Source organism: Sceloporus undulatus, chromosome 5 (genome assembly GCF_019175285.1).
Source record: "Sceloporus undulatus isolate JIND9_A2432 ecotype Alabama chromosome 5, SceUnd_v1.1, whole genome shotgun sequence".
Classification (NCBI taxonomy): Eukaryota; Metazoa; Chordata; class Lepidosauria; order Squamata; family Phrynosomatidae; genus Sceloporus; species Sceloporus undulatus.
In genome coordinates, this window is record NC_056526.1 from 69,931,715 (window position 1) to 69,951,322 (window position 19,608).

General features: G+C 41.4%; 1 protein-coding gene and 1 pseudogene across 5 annotated transcripts in view; one reads left to right on the forward strand and one right to left on the reverse strand.

Annotated features, from left to right (window-relative positions):
* Nucleotides 1-19,608, reverse strand: part of CTTNBP2 (cortactin binding protein 2) — a 126,063-nt gene that overhangs the window by 54,021 nt on the left and 52,434 nt on the right. For 4 of the 5 annotated variants that reach the window (XR_006103979.1, XM_042467196.1, XM_042467197.1 and 1 more), the window contains exon 4: nucleotides 9,703-11,353. Coding sequence is in view for 3 of the 5 variants with exons in the window: in XM_042467196.1 (XP_042323130.1) it covers nucleotides 9,703-11,353 (1,651 nt within the window). In the remaining 2 variants the exon portion in view is untranslated. Of the gene's footprint in view, nucleotides 1-9,702; nucleotides 11,354-19,608 lie in introns of those variants that run through there. The other variant, XM_042467199.1, reaches the window with a different exon arrangement.
* Nucleotides 15,836-19,600, forward strand: LOC121930789 (annotated as a pseudogene).

Below are 19,608 nucleotides of genomic sequence, written 5' to 3' on the forward strand. Positions count from 1 at the left end.
CATAATGCTTGCATTGTAATTTATCATTTCTGTAGCCTTTTCCATATATCAAGTACTTAGCTACTGTTCTCTTGTCTATGTATTTATTATTTATCTGTCCCCATCTAATGAAAGGGTTGAAAAAGGGTTTCTAAACTGTTGTGCCTTTAATGAAATATCAGTGAACTCTTCAATATTTCATTAAAAATAGCATGTGTGTGTTCTAAGTGAAGGCATCAGCAGTGTTTCTTGTCCAAACTGGGCAGGAACCAACACAGGGACAAAAAGGAAGGCACAAAGGATTGAAAATGGGCCAGAAGAAGAAAATTCTGCAGGGTGCGGATACTGGGAAGGAGAGAAGAAGAGAAGCAGATAATGGGCAATAAAGAAAGATATCCTTATCTTCTTGAAGGCACTTACCTCTGACTTTACCATCCACTGGCAATACCAGTGTACTACCTCTTGGCCAATACTACATTGCAACTAGTCAGCCCATGCTAACCTTGGGATCTTTCTAGAGAAGAAGGGGTGGACAACTCAGTACAACAATGGAGACTATTCTTACTCCATTGGGAACAGACCAATTAATTTCTCAAAGTCTCATGCTGATGGTAGTGATATCTAACAGCCTAGAAGGAGCCCACCTTAGAATTCCTTTCAGAGTGTGACAGCTGTCTAGGTGATTGTTTGCACCTAAAGCCAGCTGAAAGACTCCATAAAACAATTATGGTTGGCTTGAATAAAACAGATATATGATGTATTTTAATATGCATAATCAGCTTCATATTAATTTCAACAAAATTTCATAAATTCATTTAGGGCAGATTAGATCATTTAATTTTGAATGTTCCCAAAAGTAAAGAAAGGGAGTAAGAAAAAAAAGTTGTATAATTTAAATGCCATATTGTTTTTCTTTCCATCTAAAGAACTAGAAGCCATTGTGAGAAATTAGGAGTTTCATAAAAACATTGAACATTTTCAAAATCATTATTATGGAAAACATGAAAGAAACAGAAGGCCAATTATTTTTTTTTAAAGTAGGTGAAAGAAACATTCATACTTCAACCTATGTTGCTTCCACATTAGATCCCTTAAGAACTACTAAGGCATTGTTTCTCAAAAGTCAATGAGAAGCTGAATTAAAACGGATGCTTCAGGCCAGTATTATTGTAACAGTATTTTATTCAGCAATGTCTTTTTTTAGTCTATGTCCAAGATACTGCTAGAACATTTGCTTAGAATGAAAGTGTTTCCAGAAATGTTCAGGAAGTGTTCTCCTTGTAAGTTTAGTCCATTTTACTGCTTCGAGATGACTACGAGTGCAAGAGTAGTGATAATACTTCTCCCGACCTATTGATCCTGGGAGAAGGCTTTGCTGGCCTCTCATTGGAGAGACCATAATTTTAAATAAAACTGGTGTGCTTCTGTGGCTGTTAGCAGGGAGTGGGCAGGGCTTAGCCTGCTTGAGGCTCTCCTGCCTGATCTCCCTGTCACATGCCTTGATCGCTGGCCCACCCTCCCACCTCAACAACCGTGTGAGATTCATTCTGGTCACTTTGGGGCTGGGTAGGAATTTTTGCCCTTGTTTTTCCAAGGGTTTTTTGTCTACCCTACACTGTTAATTGGGGAATTGGACAATTGGCTTAGGGTGTGGTCATAAATAGGCTTCATGGCATAGGTGGGGGGAGAGAGACGTTTCGGTGAACACCTCGGCACCTTCCTAAAGGGTGAAGGTGGGTCTTTGGAACTGAGGTTTACGTCTTGAGACTAAACACAAAGGGAAAGAGACTTGCCTTGGGGCTGGCCTGAGATTTAGACCCTCACTTAAGTCTTGAGAATTAAGTGGGGGAGTCTTGAGTTGGCCTTCTGGATGAGGGCCAGCCGGGGAGCAACCCAAATTATGGATTGCCCTTGGGGCTCTGGTGTTTTTGCCCTTTGGAAGCTGGAGAACTGGTCTTGGAGCAGACCATCCACCAGCTGTTCCTACACAGGGTTCTCCCCCCTGGGCTTGCAGTTCTCAAAGAAATAAAATTAAATAGGTTGAGTTTTAATAAAGTTGCCCATTTTACAACTCAGTTCTCTGTGTCTGACCTCGTTATTCAATGAGTTGGTCAGCAAATAGCATCTTACTTTTCCTGTAAAAAGCCACTCTTAATTGCCCCAGATCAGTTTTTATATACCCTCAGAAAAACCATGATGACTTTCAAGTACAGGTTTTCTTTTATTACGTTAAAAAAATTAGTAACAGGGAAATTAACTATTCAAGAGACACTTAAACTATTCAAGAGATACTTAAAAGAGTTTTAATCCTAATCCTTTTCATCTTTGTTCACTGGAAACCAACTGCAATGAGAGATGATTAATTACAGGTAAAGATGGCCTTAAAAGCACTCCTTGTCCACACTACAAGGTTTCCTTCCATTTTAACTGTCCTGCTCCATCCTACAGAATCTTGAAATCTGTAGTTTACTGAGATACATAGGATTCTCTGTCAGGGAGCTTGAGTCCAGCCTCTTTAACTACTTTTTCCAAGGTGACCTGAGACCTGTCTACTTCTCAGGGTCCCTTAGTACCTTCTAATCTCAGGATTTCTTAGGATGGCACCATGACAATTAAAGCGATATGAAACTGATATAACTGTGGAGTACACATACACATTGGAATATTGGCAAGATAACATTCGGGGTGCTATTGACAGGTTTAACAAAGAAGGGCTATGTAATTCCAGAGAAAATAGCTAATGTGGAAGCAAACCTGGTTTATGTACAGTCATCTTCTTAAGCAAATTAACTGAATCCAGAAGCAACTGACAGCAGGTTTGGCAGGAAAGCTGCCAGATCAGTCTTTTGTCACATCCTGTCAGAGTCCCAGCTAAGTATTTTTTTTTTTTTACTGAACTGGAGTTACTGGTAGTCAGTCATAGCCACATAAAAATAATCTTTTGAGCCAATATCTTCTATCCCTACAAGTCTGAATACTGTTTTTCTTTGTCAGCAAAGGAAGGGAATGAGCTTCCAACAATAAGTGCTTTATCTAGCACTTATTTAGGAATTTAATTCATCAAATGGTGGGATGTCATTTGCTACTGTTGTTCAGATGTATGTAGTTGAGGAGACTTTGGTGATGGCTACAAACATCGGCAAAGCCATTTTGAGATTAAAGCTCTTGTTTTCAACTATTTTAATAATATTAAATAAAGATCAAGTGGCTTAACTCTGCACCGCGGTAGATCCAGGCATGATTAATTTTGCATTCACATTCACAGCAGAGCTTAAGTTCTCTCTTTACTATAAACTACTTTACAAATTAACAGGTCCTAGCATGGAAAGCAAACCCATGAAAGACCCTGAAACCCACATGGAGATTACTACACACAAGGATCACACAAGCACATGTAATGCAGTACTGGGAGGATGAGATCAGTGTAGGAAGAGCAGGAGAAAGCCTTCCAAAGCAAACATGAAACAATAATAGTTCCATTGCATATTTAATATGCAAATTCCAGTGCTGAAGTGTAATGTCGAATCTATATTGATTTCAAAGATTTCACATGGAAGCAGAACAGATTTGTAGTCACTGAAGAAATTGCATAATAAATTAAGAAATATGGGTAAGCTTTGTGGTTTCATATGCAAAAGTTAGCAAATGTGAAGCATCTGGGAAAGTGTATTGGGCATGCAGTGATGAAGGATGGAAGGAAAAGGGGGAAAAACAGCTTCTGGCATCAGCTTCAGATTGTGGAGATGATTAATTTCAGAGTTCATTACCAACCTCTCCTGCACCCCATTTAGTTTACAAACAGAGAACATACAAAAGAGAAAACATATCTGAATGAACCAACTCAAAACATAAATTGGTTGAGATATTTTTTTAAAAAAGGAGCAAATCCAAAAAGAAAAAGAAAAAGATTAATCCCAAGGGCATGGGAAATGCAATTGTTCAGAGCCATTAACTCAATGGCCTTAAAATAGCTGAATCACAAAACTAATTATTAACTTCCATATAAATAGTACATGGCCAACATGCTGCTGAGATGCAGCTCATCATTTACTAGCAAAAATTGTGGTCAAGGTCGCAATTTGCATCAATCTATATCCAATCATACTGATGCCACACACACACATCCATGTAACTGCAATATTTCTGTGGCATTAATATTAACTCCATCAGTGCATCTGAGGAAATCAACTGAAATCCATGAAAGTTCATGCTGAAATAAATCAGTCTTAAAGGTGCTGCTAGATTCCTTCTCTCTCTCCTTTTGTTTTCATGGTGTAACAAGCTAGCATGACTGTTTCTTTTATAATGAATCTGCAAAGATGCATAATGAACACGTGGATTTGGAATAGTTTCTTTTTTGGACTCACAGAAACTTCCCAGCCATTTGACCAATGGCCATGTTGGCAAGAATGTTCTGAAAAGTATTTTCTAAAAAAGCAAATTTTTCATCCTCAGAAATTATCTAAATGGCTTCCCACTCACTTGTACCTCTAGGTAACAGAAAAATTTGCTAAAGATGGGAGGACGTCAGGCAGCTAATATAATCACCAGTCTCTACTAGAAAAGCCTGCACTGTGTATATTTCTAATGCCAATCCTATAGTGGAAACTACGCTGAATAATGTTGGGCAAATTTGCCAGTCATAATAAACAAATGCAGCCACAACCAATATAGTGGTGTCCCTTAATCCCAGCAGGCCACAGCTGCTGCCCTCTTGGCTATGAATACACAGTCTTTATTAAACCAGCTACTACCAAAATCAGCTACCAATTTCTTTCAATCAACTGCCATGTTGTCCAAAAAGTCACATCTTGGGCTACCCAAGTAGATGCCATATAGGTAAATACAGGATGGGCTGAATTTAGCAATACAGTGGACCCTTTCTGTCCACAAGGGTTTTGTTCTGGGGGACCCCTGTGGATGGGAAAAAGTGTGGACATCTGTGTCAGTGCATCCATGTCCACACACCACCACTGAATAACATGTGAGTTGCAGTTGCTCCAGTCTGCAGATCGCTAGCCCACCGATGTGCCAGGCCCACTGTATTTGATCAGAGTCTTTGGCATAGACTGCACTGTACTTTCCATGATGAATTGTGTGGGAAGAGAAATATGCTAAATGCAGCTAGAACTTAAATGTAGGTTGCATTTTTAGCTGTGTGAGAACAGCATGTCAAAACCTTCATGGGAATGATATTAAAATATATCATGCAGTAATGGCTTGTCATTCCTTCCATGTGACTGTCCTTTTGCTTGATTATATATGCCTTGTGAATTTGTACATCAACCAGAATTATGTGAGTACATGGATTATGCAGGATGAGAATTATTGTAGTGCTCTTGGTTGCACTTTTGGAAGCCAAGAAGCCTGCAAGCTTTACTTTATTATTTATCCTCTGCAATCCTGTCTTATTCCATAATCATCTGAATTTCTGCTTTCAGTTCACATGGGAAAAGAGTGACTATCCACCTCAGTGATAAAGCATAAACTTCCATCCTAAGGCCCAATATTCAATCCCAGGTGTTTGTATAGAAAAGGATCAGGAGATGGGCAGATGATGAAGGGTCTCTTTCTGAGATCTTTGGGTGTAGCTGCTATCTGTCAGCAGACAAGGGCAGGCTAGCTGGACAAATAGTCTGATGTACTACTAGGCAGCTCTTGTGCCTCTGTGCCTATCTCTCTGCAGTAGTAGTATGTGCAATGAGGCATACAACCATATGAAGATCCAGGGGTAGCTGTGTTGGCCATGCAGTAAAATACAGCAAACTTTCCAAAATATGATGGTTATTCTGTGGTGCTACTGCAAGTACGAAATACCTCTTAGAAGCAACCATATGCAATTACTTGAAACTATATTATATTTTAATTTCGACTACAGAAAGGCATCCTAGTGAAAGATCTCCTTTTTAATTAAAAGTAGAGCAATGTGTCTCCTAAAATGATGACAATGAAGGGTAAGAATGATTTAAAAGCAAATGTTTTGCCAAGTGGGTCCAACAGGATATACCATAGAAGCTTCCCAAGTGTTTCAATTTTGTTTTTGCTTTCATAATAATAATTTCTATTTTATCAAATGAGAATACATCATTTCATGAACATTAGTACCAGAATGCATCTCATTCAAACAGAGGGCTCAATTAATAGATGAGCCATTTTACTATTGATTGATAAAGAAGAATTTTGGAATTTACTCTCTACTAGTGTATCAAACCAAAGCCAACTCAAAGTCACAGTGAGCAGATTTTAATAGGTAAAAGTTGGGATATACAGTAAATGGCATTATCAAGCATTAAAAATCCTATCAGAAACAGAATCAAAATCAATTTATGACCAGCTTTCTAATTAACCTCAAATATTATTTTCAGCAACGAATGCTTTCCACTGACTAGCACATGGCATTTAATGAAATGTTAAAGCAACAAATTGAACTTCAACAAACAGTTTGGAAATGAACTTTCAGGATAAACCACTTTAAACTGAAATAGTAACAATGCTTTATGGAAGTCAAGCCTGCTATAATTTTTACTAATGGGTCCACTGATCATTACATTATTTTCTAGATCATCTAAAACTTAAGATTCTATAATTTAGACTCTAAACTTTGTAGCATAAGAACTAAAATAACATTTCTCCAGAAATATTTTACAAAGAGTGCATGGAGAAATGGGATTTTCATTAACAAGGTGGTAAAAGATATTTAAAATATCTGCAATCCTATACTGTTTTTGAGTAGATGTATATGGGATTATGATGTATATTTATCAATATATTTTCCTATGTACTATAGTAATTTCTATTCTGCCACTATCAAGAATTAAAGTAAACATTATTTTCATTTGTTACTTGATACTGAATATTGTCACAGGATGGTGGTGGCTCTTAATGCTACCTGTTTCATCCCAAAGATCTAAGCAACTCTGATTACTTAATGTTTCTGGAAAACTGGTGAGGAAGTAAAACAAAAGCAAAAAACAATGAACAGAAGTCTGTTTTATACTGAATTAGATTGGCCTGTTACAGACAGCCAAAATAAAGCTGCTTCGAGTCACTTTGGAGGTATGGTATTTCAATGATGCATGAGTCCTAAGAGTCTGGAAGCTTCACCAAAGCTGCATTCCAGCCTTAGGAGTGGAGCGTGGCTTTGGTGCGGCCTTTGGACTCTTAGGACGCATGTATCATTGAAATACCATAACTCCAAAGTGACTCGAAGCAGTTTTATTTTGGCTGTCTGTAACAGGCCATAATTTCTCTATTTCAGCACTCTCTATGATGACTGGCATATCTCTTTAGGATTTTGGACAGGCATCCTTCCCTTCTGTGCCTCGAAAAAGGTGAGTTTTTTGGGGGGAGGGGGAAGTGTCAAACAGATCAGTCAGAAGAAGAAGATTTTAAAAATCCAGTGCCTATGACTTCCCTATAATAAAATAGAAAACATCCTTAAGGTTTAACTTAAATCCAAGCCATCTCCTTGAGAATTTCTGGAAAACAGAATCCTCTACCAGCCTAATCCCTGCATCCAGCAGCCATCCTAAAAAGAAAGATCTTACAACATTTCCAAAACACACACCAATGCTTGCAAAATTCCCATGGCAAAAAAGCTGATATAACTGATGGACATGCTGAAAATCTCTCAACAAGTGTGCCTACTGCAAAAATCTACTGTATGGATTAGACATTATAAGAATATAATAAGAGCCAAGCTATGTAATTAAGTCACATTATTATTGTAGTTGTTGTTATTGCATTTATATCCTACTCCCCCCCCCAATTGTTGTGGAGACACTCCATGCTTTGTTAACAACAAAGTCTGAATCTTTCATTCTTAGCCGGGATAACTACAGGTGAGGGCTACCATGACTCTCATCTGAAAGAGAAGAAAAACCCACTAACGTGGCCACCAGATTGCCAAAAGAATAGTTCAGACCAGTTTGCAACTGACCAAACACCAGGTGTCCTCAGTGACTTTGAGGAATTCTTCAAGGCAGTAAGGAAGCCTGGTCTAAATGACACCTGTTTGAAATGTGAACAGGTGTCATTACTTCCATCTGTGAATGGCTCAGGGGAAAAAATTAAGCCACTGACACTAGACTGTAGTAACTAGAGAAAAGATCAGATCCCATCTGATACTTCAGACCTGGTTAGTACTTAGATTAGGGACCATCAAGTTACACCAGATGCTGAAAGCTGTATTTCAGAGGAGCCACCTCTGCATATTCCTTGCCTAAGTTTGCCTAAGAAAACTACATGAAATTCATGGGGGAGCCATAAATCAGTAGGTGACTTCTGGGCTTACTCACATACAAATAGCTTTAGGGGTTTTTTAAAAACATGGGTTAACTCTTTAGAAATTAGTTGTGATCAAGTTAAACAAGAGAGGCCTCAGAGAAGTCACAAGGTGAATAAAAACTAGCCCCAGTGACATCAACCACAGAAAATGTTTTGACACTGCAAGGTAACTGAAGATCCTTGCTGTTACATAAAAGTGCCACACTTTACCCTTGTAGGTGACTGAAAAGGGCAAAAGTAAATAATCTATCAGGCGTCTGTCATGTGGTGTCTTCCAGAACTACAACTACCATAATCTCAAGCCATGATTCCACTGTGAAATTGAAAGAGAGTGAAAAAGAGAGTGCCACTTCATGGAAGCATTCAGATGATGGAATGTCTTGCCTCACAAAGCACAGTTGTCTCCATTTTCTCCTAATGCCTGCTTGTTATTGTTTTGTTTTTTAAATTCCAGCAGGATTTTGCTGTGTGTGGCAGATGTTTTTATGTTTTGCTTTTAACTGCTGAACCTGCCTCCTTTGTTTTTGTTTTTCTGATACACTTTTAAAAGAGAAAAACCCCCAAAGTTATAGTTTTTAAAATTTGGAATTGGTCCACAGTAATGCTTTTCTACCATAACTGCAGGATGTAAGTTGAGTTGTAGCACTAGCAAAAACCACCTCTGAGTATTCTTTGCCTATGAAATTAATGGGGTTGCCATAAGTCGATAGGTGACTTAAAGGCAAATACACACAGAGTAGCAATAGTACAAGTAGTTACAGTTGCTTATTAATTATTGTTGTTGCTTTTATTGTTATATTATTATTTTCCCTTAAGGCACCCTTCTATCAGGTTTAGCTAAGAAGAATGAATCAGAGAACTGGTGAGGGGAAGTGTCTGCTTAAACTCTTCCAATCACTGAATAAAAGAAGGGCAAAAGGGGATCATGTATGTTTTTTCCTGCTGAGGAGAAAAACAGCTGTATGGGAAATTTGAACAGACAGCTGGAACTGAAAGAGTTAAACAGTCGCTCCTTCCCCAGTCTTGTTTCTGAAGTTACTTTATCTGACAAAATAGTCTACAGGGAAGGGGCAACATTCACAGAATTAGATTTGGGGAAGATTCATTCTAATTTAAGAGTATCCATCTTACAAGGTACAATTAAGAGGGTTTTTTTTTAAATTAAAATATACCACACACACACACACACACCCTAATTTACAGCCACTAAAAAAATCCTGAATATATGAAACAGGATGGATTTCCCATACCCTTGAAATGCAGAAAGAATGCATATGGAAATTTCAACTTTGCAAAAGAAAAAAGAAAAAGAAAATGGCAAAACAAATTTAGAGAAGAAGAAAGCTATGGGAAAAGGCTAAATATATAGTGAAGTAGAAGCAGAGGAGATGATTCTTAGAGGGACAGAGTTTAGGAGTATATCAACAATCCCTTTACCTGATGCTGTTACCAGTAGGCTGTCTGATTCACATGGTCTACAGGATGAAGCACTATTAGGGTTTATGGAGGAGCTACAGGCAATGGTTGTGGGAATGACAAAGGAACTTTCTGAACATGCAGGTTGGCTCAGTCCAGGGGATTGGGAAGGCCAGGCACCCACCTGAGATGTGGCCATGGCTGGTATGGCACAGCCTGCAGATGCCACAGATATATCTATTGTTGGTTTTGGTGGCAGCTGAGGTGAGGACTTAGAAATAACCTCCTCATTTATAACCCTGATTCCTTGAGGTGAACTGGAAGGAGGTGAAACTAGGGTTTTGCCCTCAGTTTTGGCACCTACATTAGGGGAGCGACCACTATCCATAATTACTTTAAGCTGGGGGTGCGGTGGAGAAGGAGTTTGTGAAAGGCCTGGTTTTTTGGGAGGAATGGGTGGAGGGTTTCCTCTATCAATCCTTGACACACTGGGCGTCTTTAAACCCATTCTACCAACTGGGGGAGGATAAGTGCCAGTGTCTATTGAATGTGATATTCCTGGCCGTCCAGGTGCAGTGCCCTGAGGACTTGTAAATCTTGAAAGGACCTGGGTGACAGTATTCCGCGCTAGCTGCTTGGCCACTAGATTGTCTCGACTTGTGGGTGACACATCTCTCGACGGAGGGCTTTGGGTAGTGTTTCCATTTTGGTCTTGATCGTTAGCATTGGTCTGAAACCTAAACCTAGCTGCCTGGACACGTGGATTCAGACCTTGATGCCCGGTAGCACTGGCAGATGGAGAATGTGGCGAGTGCATAGATGAAGCTTGCAAGTAGTTCTGAGGTGTTATGCTGGGCGCTGGTGAAGATGCAGAGTTGTTTGGAAAGGGCGAAGACAGGCCTGTGAAGTCAGGTGACGTACTTGGTCCATTCTCCTCAATTCTGCTTTGACCTTGAATCAGAAGGGCAGTGGAAGGAGACAGAAGCAGGTCACTACATGAAGAATGCCTGTCAATGGTTGGCTTTACAAATCCTGCATTGGAGCTTACATTCATCTTTGCATGGCCAGAGAGTGAAGGACTGATGGCTGAAGGCTTTAGAGGTACAGTTAAAGGCAACTTCCTAACAGTTTCAGTTCCAACATCTATTAATGTTGCATCTGTCTGGCAAGCAAGTGTTCTCAAAGCTGGTCCCTCTGTCCCAATAGAGACAGAAGCAGAAACTCTTTCTTTGTTCCGTCGTGTGAGGGAAAGGTGTGGCTTACCCTCATTTTCCTTTTTCAGCTGCTCAATCATTTTCCTCATTCTCTCCCTCTCTTCTTTGAGATCACTGGTGTGCGCTTCCTCTCTGCTCAGTCTGGCATGTAGTTGCTCTCTTTCTGTGTCAAACTCTGAAAGCTGCTTCTCCATCTGGGCCTCCATTTGTGTGCTCCGTTGCTTCTCCAGTGCAAGAGATTCCTCCAGTTCACTGGCTTTTTTCCTTTCCTCTTCAAACTTTGCCATGACATCGTCCAACTTCTGGGCCTCTTCTACAATTCTGTTGGATAGCTGTTTACATTCTTTCACTAGCATCAATACAACATGTTTATTCTTGCCACGCTCCTCCTCAAGGCGAGTACAGAGTTTCTTGTGCTCCATTTCAAGTGCTTCTAATTGAGATTTCTCCATTTCCAACTAGAAAGAAATGCAGAACAAAATATTCATTATGCCAGGATTCTCTCAAGCTAAAATCAGTGGCATTATGTTATGTATTAGGTGTATTTTGAATGCATGGAGAGCCAGTGTGGTATAGTAGTTTGAGAGTTGGACCAGGATACTGGTAGACCAGAGTTCAAATGCCCCTCAGCCATGAAAACCTACTGGGTGACCTTGGGCAAGTCAGGGTGTCTCAGCCTTAGAGGAAGGAAAGGGCAAACCCCCTCTGAACAAATTCTGACAAGAAAACTCCATGATAAGTTTACCTTAGGGTCACCATAAGTCAGATCTAAAGGCACACAGTAGCAGCAGCAGCAGCAGCAAAGCTTGTATGTATACCCATAGATATTAATGGGACCTAGGTGAGACTATTTCTGGTGTCTGTGGGTTACAGATTTAAGACCAAATGTTTGCATGACTCCTTTTCCAAAATGGGTCAAGTAAAAACAAAACTCTAAAGTAGGGACATGCCTCCTTTAACATGTGAACCTAGTCTGAGTGCTACCTTGGCAGGAGATTCAGGCACTCCTCAAATGACTGTATGCAGACCATTCCATGTATGAATGTTTCCATTAGTCTATCAGTGTTAACGAATGAGGACCTCTCAAGTGCCATTTTCAGAAGACCCTGACATATGTTAAGAGTTGCTACAGGGATTTGGCCAAAAATTATCTCCATGTGGCAACTCACTTCTATTTCTGCACAGAATTTACAAGAATTTTCTTGGCAGAACAGTGATGGTGAATTCCATCAACTGTAACTAGCACAATAACAATTATGAATGTTGGAAGCTTCCTTCTAACAACTTCTGGCAGGCTACATTTTGCTATGGTAGAGCTTGACAATTACTAAATATGTTTTCACACTCCATACCACTGCTACAGAGAGTCAAAGGGTGATGACCTAGGAGAACTTGTGTTTCATACCTAGTCATATTGTATTACAGTATTTGCTCATAGATGCCATTGAGGTAAAGATTTAATACAACAGATTTAATGTATATTTTAACTTTGTAATCTGCCCCGATTGCTTTTTGTAGAGAGGCGGGATATAAATAATAATAATAATAATAATAATAATAATTATTATTATTATTATTATTATTATTATTATTTCAGAGGTGACAAGTTTTGTGTACATTTTAGTCTACAACAAGATTGTAAAAGTTGGTTACAGCTACAGTTCTGGGCTCTTGAATTCTATTATGTTGGTCACAGGCAACACAGTGAATAAAATACATATAAACATAACCAAGGAGAGTCCAAGTCCAGCTCTCACACATCCTTTAAAGGGTTATCAACTTAAACATAAACAGAGTTTTATGCAAATATAATATTAAGTACTATTAAATATTTATGTGTTTAAGAAAAAAACAGAACTCTCCATACTTGTGAGGATAAAAGTAAATTAAGATAGCTATGAAAAGTAAATTACTGTATGTGGAAAGTAGATACATTAGAACAGTGGTTTGTAGAAAAGACCTCCGGAGTTAATAAATGCAAATGGAAGATGCCAGCAAAAGTTTCTAAACTAAAGCCTTCTCAGGTCTCCAGCAAATTAGGCATGGATCAGCATCTGTGATATACCAGTGGCACATCCGACTTCTGAAACAGATAGAAGAGTTACTTGCAGTGAACCCAGGGCTGAGATTTTCCTCAGGTATGAGGAATATATAACTTTCCAGATGTTGTTGGGACTACCAATTTCCATCTGTCCCTATTAGCATGTGGCATTGGTCAGGGAAGATGGGAACTGTAGTCCAAAAAGTCTGGAGGACCACTGATCTCACATGCTAGATCGATCTCTTGAAAGGAGAGAAATGCCTTTTCCCAACCCAGTAGGTACAACCTTCCCTATGTCTGAAGTGGAGACTGACTTAGGGCAGGGATATGTGTCTGAAAGCCAATCTGGTATAGTAGTGTGGTGGTGGGCTAGGACTCCAGGAGAACAGGGTTTGAATCCCTCCCCAGCCAAAGAAACCAACTGGATGATCTTGGACAAGTCATACTCTTCTCAGCCTTAGGGGAAGGCAATGGTAAACTTTCTCTGAAAAAATCTTGCCAAGAAAACTCCATGACAGGTTTGCTTTCCAACCATAAGCTGGAAACAACTTGAAGGCACATTACAACAGAGTGTGGTTCATGGGCCATATATAGCCTCCATTTCTGTGCCTCGTTATCACTTTTGGCAGTGCAGCACCAGCAAATTACTCTACCATTTCACTTTAAAGCAACATGTGCAGAAGGATACCCTTTGTTTTGAAGCTTAATTGTGCTCCTAGAGGTGTAGTGTAAAATGTGGCACTGGGGTACATGCCACCTCTGGTGGCGGGGGGGGGGGGCAGAGAGCCCCCCACCCTCACACACACACCAGCAATCTGCTCACTCCGACAGGACCATAATACAATTCAAAGTAATACAAGGAATGTTAGACACAATCTATGTTCAATTCACATAATCTTCATTTTGAATACAAGGCTCCCCCTCCCCTTCCCTAATCATTCAGTTCTTGTTTGTATTTGTATTTACATTTCTATCAGATTTCATGATTAGGTAATAAGCTGATCAGAGCAATTAAATATATGAAATGGTTCTAGTCCGATATTTGTGATTACTATAGAGTCTGGGAGGATTTGACATTCCTCTAGATGCTTAAATCATACTAATTTCAGAGTTGTAAGAAGATACTGTGTGGTGAATATATTTCATGTACACTGTAATCTGGGGAGCCAGATGGCCCAGAGGATTGGTAACAGGATATGGAGCATTTCAGCTCTAGGTCAGTGGTTCAAATTTGGCCTCCGTTGCTAGCGGAAGAAAATTCATTATAAGCCTGTGACTTCTGAGTGGTCTGCTGTTCACCAATAGCATTTTGTGTTCTCCATCCAATCCAGAGGAAAACTGATAGTCTGTTGGACAGCTCCTTCAAAGGATTTTGTGTGTGTGTGTGTGTGCCTTGTTTGTATACATTCCCTCTTGACTCTCAGAGTTAAGACAGCTTCTTTGTCTTGTACAAAGCTTTAAGCAAGGAATCAAAATCAGATCTGCTGTCTTTCCCCACCCACTGTGAATAAAAAGTTACTTGTACTTAGCTCACACAGAAAAATAAAAGATTATCACATGGAAGAGGAAGAAAGCTGTATATCAAAAAAAATGAAGAGGTAATTCTATCAAATGATACTGAGCTGTACTGAGAAAAGCTGGGAAACAGTGGGTAAAATTCCTAGGATACTTTTATTTAATCATTAATAGAAAATTAAATGTATTGATTTACAATATTTGTATAGCAGGTGACCATGAATGTTGCTTCAGAATAAAAAAATAAAAATAAAAAAATAAAAAATATTGTACTAAAACTTATGTCTGAAACAGCAATGTTACTAGGAACAGATTAAAGCCAAATGAAAGCAGCTGCAGATAAGAGAGAACAAAGGATTTAAAATGCATAAAAAGATTTTAAGATGGAAACGCCTGGGAAAATTAAAAAATCTTCACACAGCACTGAAAAGAGCACAATGTAGGTAGCAGCAAAGCCTCTCTGAAGAAAATATTCTACAACAGAGGTTGTTGTTGTGAGCCTTCAAGCCATTTCCAATTTATGGCAACCTTAAAGTGAACCTATCCTGGGGTTTTCTGGGGCTGAAAGTGTGTGACTTGGCCAAGGTCGCCCAGTGGGTTTCTATGGCCAAGCAGGGAATCGAACCTTGGTCTCCAGAGTCATAGTTCAACACTCAAAGGACTACACCACACAGGGGTACTACTGGATAAAAGTTCTCCTTTCTAGCAGTCAGTTATTTCATTTGCCAGGGGCAGGTGAAAAAGAGCATTTGATGAGATGCTTATGGTAAAGTTAGAGAACCTCTGATCTGTGGCCTATCAGCTCAGCCTATATGGCCAACAGACTTGGGTTAGAGCCTTCTCTAAAGACTAGGGACTTCTGAAAAGAGAGAGGGCAGCATAATTAAGTGAACCACAGCTTTGAGGCCATATGTCAGTTGGCTTTGCTCCTCCTTCCCTTTCCTCAACTGGAGAAACAGAGAGGGGAGTAAAGCAAGCCTGGGAATCATCCAAGTCAAATTTGGCTGCTGCTTAGCATCCCTATGGAGAGAACGAGAGGCCTGTGAACCCAGGGCACAGCTTGGCTAGTGCTTAAAGGTGCTGCTCTTCAAAATGCCAAACAAGTCTCTGTACAGAAGGGGAAAGAGAAATGAAAAATGACCATCAAGACTTGAGGATATGAGGTGAAAGGCAGCAGTTTCAGGAGAGATCTGTAATGCTCTTTAGTTTGTACCTATATTAATGTTTATATATTAGGAGTGCCCCCTTTCTCCTATACGACCAGCAAAGCTTTCTCATTGTTTACTTAGGATGAAAATATAGGGTATACTTTTTAAAAACAGATAGCAAAATACAGTCTTCCTTCCCTTCTCGCAGTCTTTGGACTTGTATCCCTCGCTTGTGCATGGGGGACGAATGGAGGGGGAAAGAATTGGGGCGCACTCATGGTACACACCTGTGCCTTTGTTCAAGCCAATGGGGCTTGAATAGTAGAGAAATTCCATTTTTGCAAGGGGGTCCAGAATGGATCCCCCGGAAGGTCTCTATACTCCATGCCAGTCAGACCTCCGTCTTGGACGTCGGCATCTCTGTTCAGACCACATTGCGGAACAGACTTGTCCCACTACTAAGCATCCCATTCAATTCCCGGAGGGAGTCTACATTCTGCATGCGATTGCCTGACCTTGTTTCTCCCTCTGCATCAAAAGAGAATTCAGACACCAGGGCTGAGGTGGTTCTTCTGGCATATGGGTCTTTCAATCCAATCACCTATATGCATCTTCGATTCTTTGAACTGGCGAGGGATTACTTCATTGAAACAGGGAAGTACAAAGAGGTGAAAGGGATCATTTCACCTGTGGGGGATGCATATAAGAAAAAAGGCCTGATCAATGGTAGGCACCGGGTGGCCATGGCAAAGCTTGTAACAGAGAGCTCTGACTGGGTGGATGTGGACGATTGGGAGAGCAACCAGAAGGAATGGCGGGAGGCATCGCCAGCAAAACCTGAAGAATTTGTATTGTGCTTTGGCTGTTGACAATGCCACTCCTCAGAATAAAGTGGGCCGGAAGTGGGAGACAAGAGACCAACCCTCTATCAGGAGAAACCAGCCACAAACAAAAGCTGTCCCCTCAGCTGAAGATGCTGTGCGGGGCGGATGTCCTGGAATCTTTCAGAGTGTTATGGCCAGCCAAGAACAGCTCTCGGAGGAGGAGGATGAAGAGGGGCCTCCTCCAGAGCAAGAGCTAATTGAGGCTACACCAGGTGCTCATCCTGCTCTGCCAGGTCCCAGCTGTGATCTCCCAGCCTCAGAGGAGGCCCAACCAGGTCCTAGTGTTAGTGAGCTGCCTCCTGTGGTGCAACAGCTTAGTGGTGACTCTGGGGAGGAAGCTTGCCTGGAGGTGCCTACTTACAAACAGCGAAGGGCTGAGAGTGCTTGCAGGCGCAGGTCTAGGAGGATTGCAGAGAGGCAATCAGCAAACCAGCTGCAGGTGGCACGGGGGAGAGTTTCCCTTACTTAAGCTGTAGAAAGGCCTCAGTGCCAGAGTTTATTGCATGATCTTTTGGTGTGCTGCTGGCACTGGCTCCTTGTATCTTGACTCCTTGTTGCTTTGACCTCGGACTGGACCCTTGTTATCTTCTGGCTACTTTGACCTTGGACTGCTTTGACTACTCTGACTCCCGGTATCCTGACTTCGGCTTGGCTTTCGGACTGCTCTCACGCTTACTCCTTGCAAGGTCTGTGTTCTGCTTCCACTTGCTGGGCTAAGCCATTCTTATCGGCGTGTGTCTGTGTGTGCTGGCTGCAGTCCAGGACACAGAGTCCCTAATCTCTGGAAACCAGAAGACATCACAGAAATCCTAACCAACTATGGCATGGTATGCATCAACTGAGCTGGGAACTATATCTGGAGATTCATCTATGATTCTGACATGCTTTGGAGAAAGAAGGATAATATTCATCTGGTGGAAGAATGGATCAGCAACGAGATCTCAGCATCCAAGATCTAGAAAGCCCTGAGGAGGGACCAAAGTGTCCGATACCTGATTCCTGTATCCACCATCATCCACAGGGAGAGAAAGGCAACCCAGTTCCATCAGGCCTTGCCTGAAAGAAGAGCCCTCCCCTGCATCCACCATCATCCGCAGGGAGAGTAAGGCAAGTCAGCTCCATCGGGCCTTGCCTGAAAGAAGAAATCCCTCCCTCCATCCACCATCAAGTGAGAGAGAAGGACAAGCCAGCTCCATCGGGCCTAATCAAAGTAAGAAGAAAGGCCTTCCCTCCAGTCCATCTGCCATGGTCCAGGCCTCAGAGGGAAGAAAAGATCTGCTGGGCTTTTCCCCTTCCCCCACTGCCATTCCCTTCTCCTTTTGTGTCTTGTCTCTTTAGATTGTAAACCTGAGGGCAGGGAAATGTCTAATTAACAATTTGTAAGCCGCTCTGATAGCCTTTTGGCTGAAGAGCGGGGCATAAATAAATATTATTATTATTATTTTAAAAGGAGGAGCAACTGTATATAATGAACAGAACAACCTAATTAATAGTTATCTCCTTTCAGGTCAAACCTTGACTGTGTATTCCTGCATGGCAGAGGGCTGGATTGAATTATCCTGGTCTCTTCCAAATCTATGATTCTATAATTCTGTCATACCAAAACTGAGGCGGGTTACAGACCACCCGTTTGGGGCGGTCTGCACCCGCCCCTTTCCCCGGGGTATCGGGACCTCAGTGGTCAGAACGGCAGCCGCTGAGGCCCTGATCCGCCGCTTTCTGGGCAAAAGGCCGCTTCCCTGCAACCTGGAAAGGGGTGTCCTTGGGGGTTCAAGCCCCAAGGACACTCCGCGGCGGTGGGGAGGAGAAAGGGGCCGCTTGGCCCCTTTCTCCTTTGTACTGCTGGGCGCAGCCGTGTGAAGGCTGCACCCAGTGGCGCAAACCAGAAAGGAGCTCTGAAACGGAGCTCCTTCCTGCTCCGTGCCAAGGGCGCACTAAGCGCCCTGGCGCGGGGCAACGACGTTACGTCTGTGCCGCCCCATATAGAGGCAGCGTGGTCGTGACGTCGTCATGGCGGCAGCCATGTGGAATGGCTGCTGCCATTTTATTATGATTATTAACCTTTATTTATAAAGCCCTGTAAATTTACACAGCACCGCCCCTTCCTAACCCTAGTATGCGCTCCGCGCGTACTATATAACCCGTCTGTAACGGGCCCATGTATATGTATTGAAGACTCACTAATATGTGCTTGTCAGATCACATCAACCCCTCCTCACAAAGCTTGGAAGAGTTATTTGACTACAATTCCAGAATTCCCCCAGCAGCCATGATGGCTGGGGGATTCTGAGAGTTGTAAACAATAAAGTAACTTTCCCAGGCTATGCCTAACAGATTCTGCAGGACACCTATGAAACTGGTAACAAGACATTGTCCTAATTTTATGTGCCTGATACATTTCCCCCCCTTAGATTAGTTACCATCTGCCTGTCCTTTAAGAAATTACTCCCACTTTGTTCCTTCCTGTTCATACCACAGTCCTGATCTAGATTTCTATGTCAATCAAGGGCAACGTTTCCCAACTTGGAGGTAACCAGGAACTCTTTCACACTGCACAACTATAGCACTATGATTCTACTTTAACTGCCCTGGTTCCACCTTATGGAAACCTGGGATTAGTAGTTTACAGAAGGGTACCTGGAATTCCCAGCCAGAGAGCCCATCCAAAGATTCCACTGGATGCAGTTATGGAGAAATCTAAAGATTCCACTGAACGCAGTCATGACCGTGCTATAATTGTGTCATGTGAAAAGAGTCCCAGAGTATAGTACAGTATAGTATACATCAGTCCCAAGTATGGCCAATGGTCATAGACGATGGAAACTGGATAGGGGAATACTGATTCAGGGCAGTGCTTGTCAACATTTGGTCCTCCAGATGTTTTTGACTTCAACTCCCAGAATCCTTGGCATCTGTACATGTTGTCCAGCTTTTCTAGGACTTGGGTTCAAAGCATTTACAGGACTAGATTTTGGGTGCTCTTGTTCAAAGCAACTGACACAACTTGTTTTGTTTATTCTTTACGCCTTATATTTGTCCCTATAATAACCTGCTTTCCAGACCAAGCCTTGGAAGTATTCTTTTAAGCTGGCTGCCATGCATCCTGAGTTGAATTGAGTTGACAC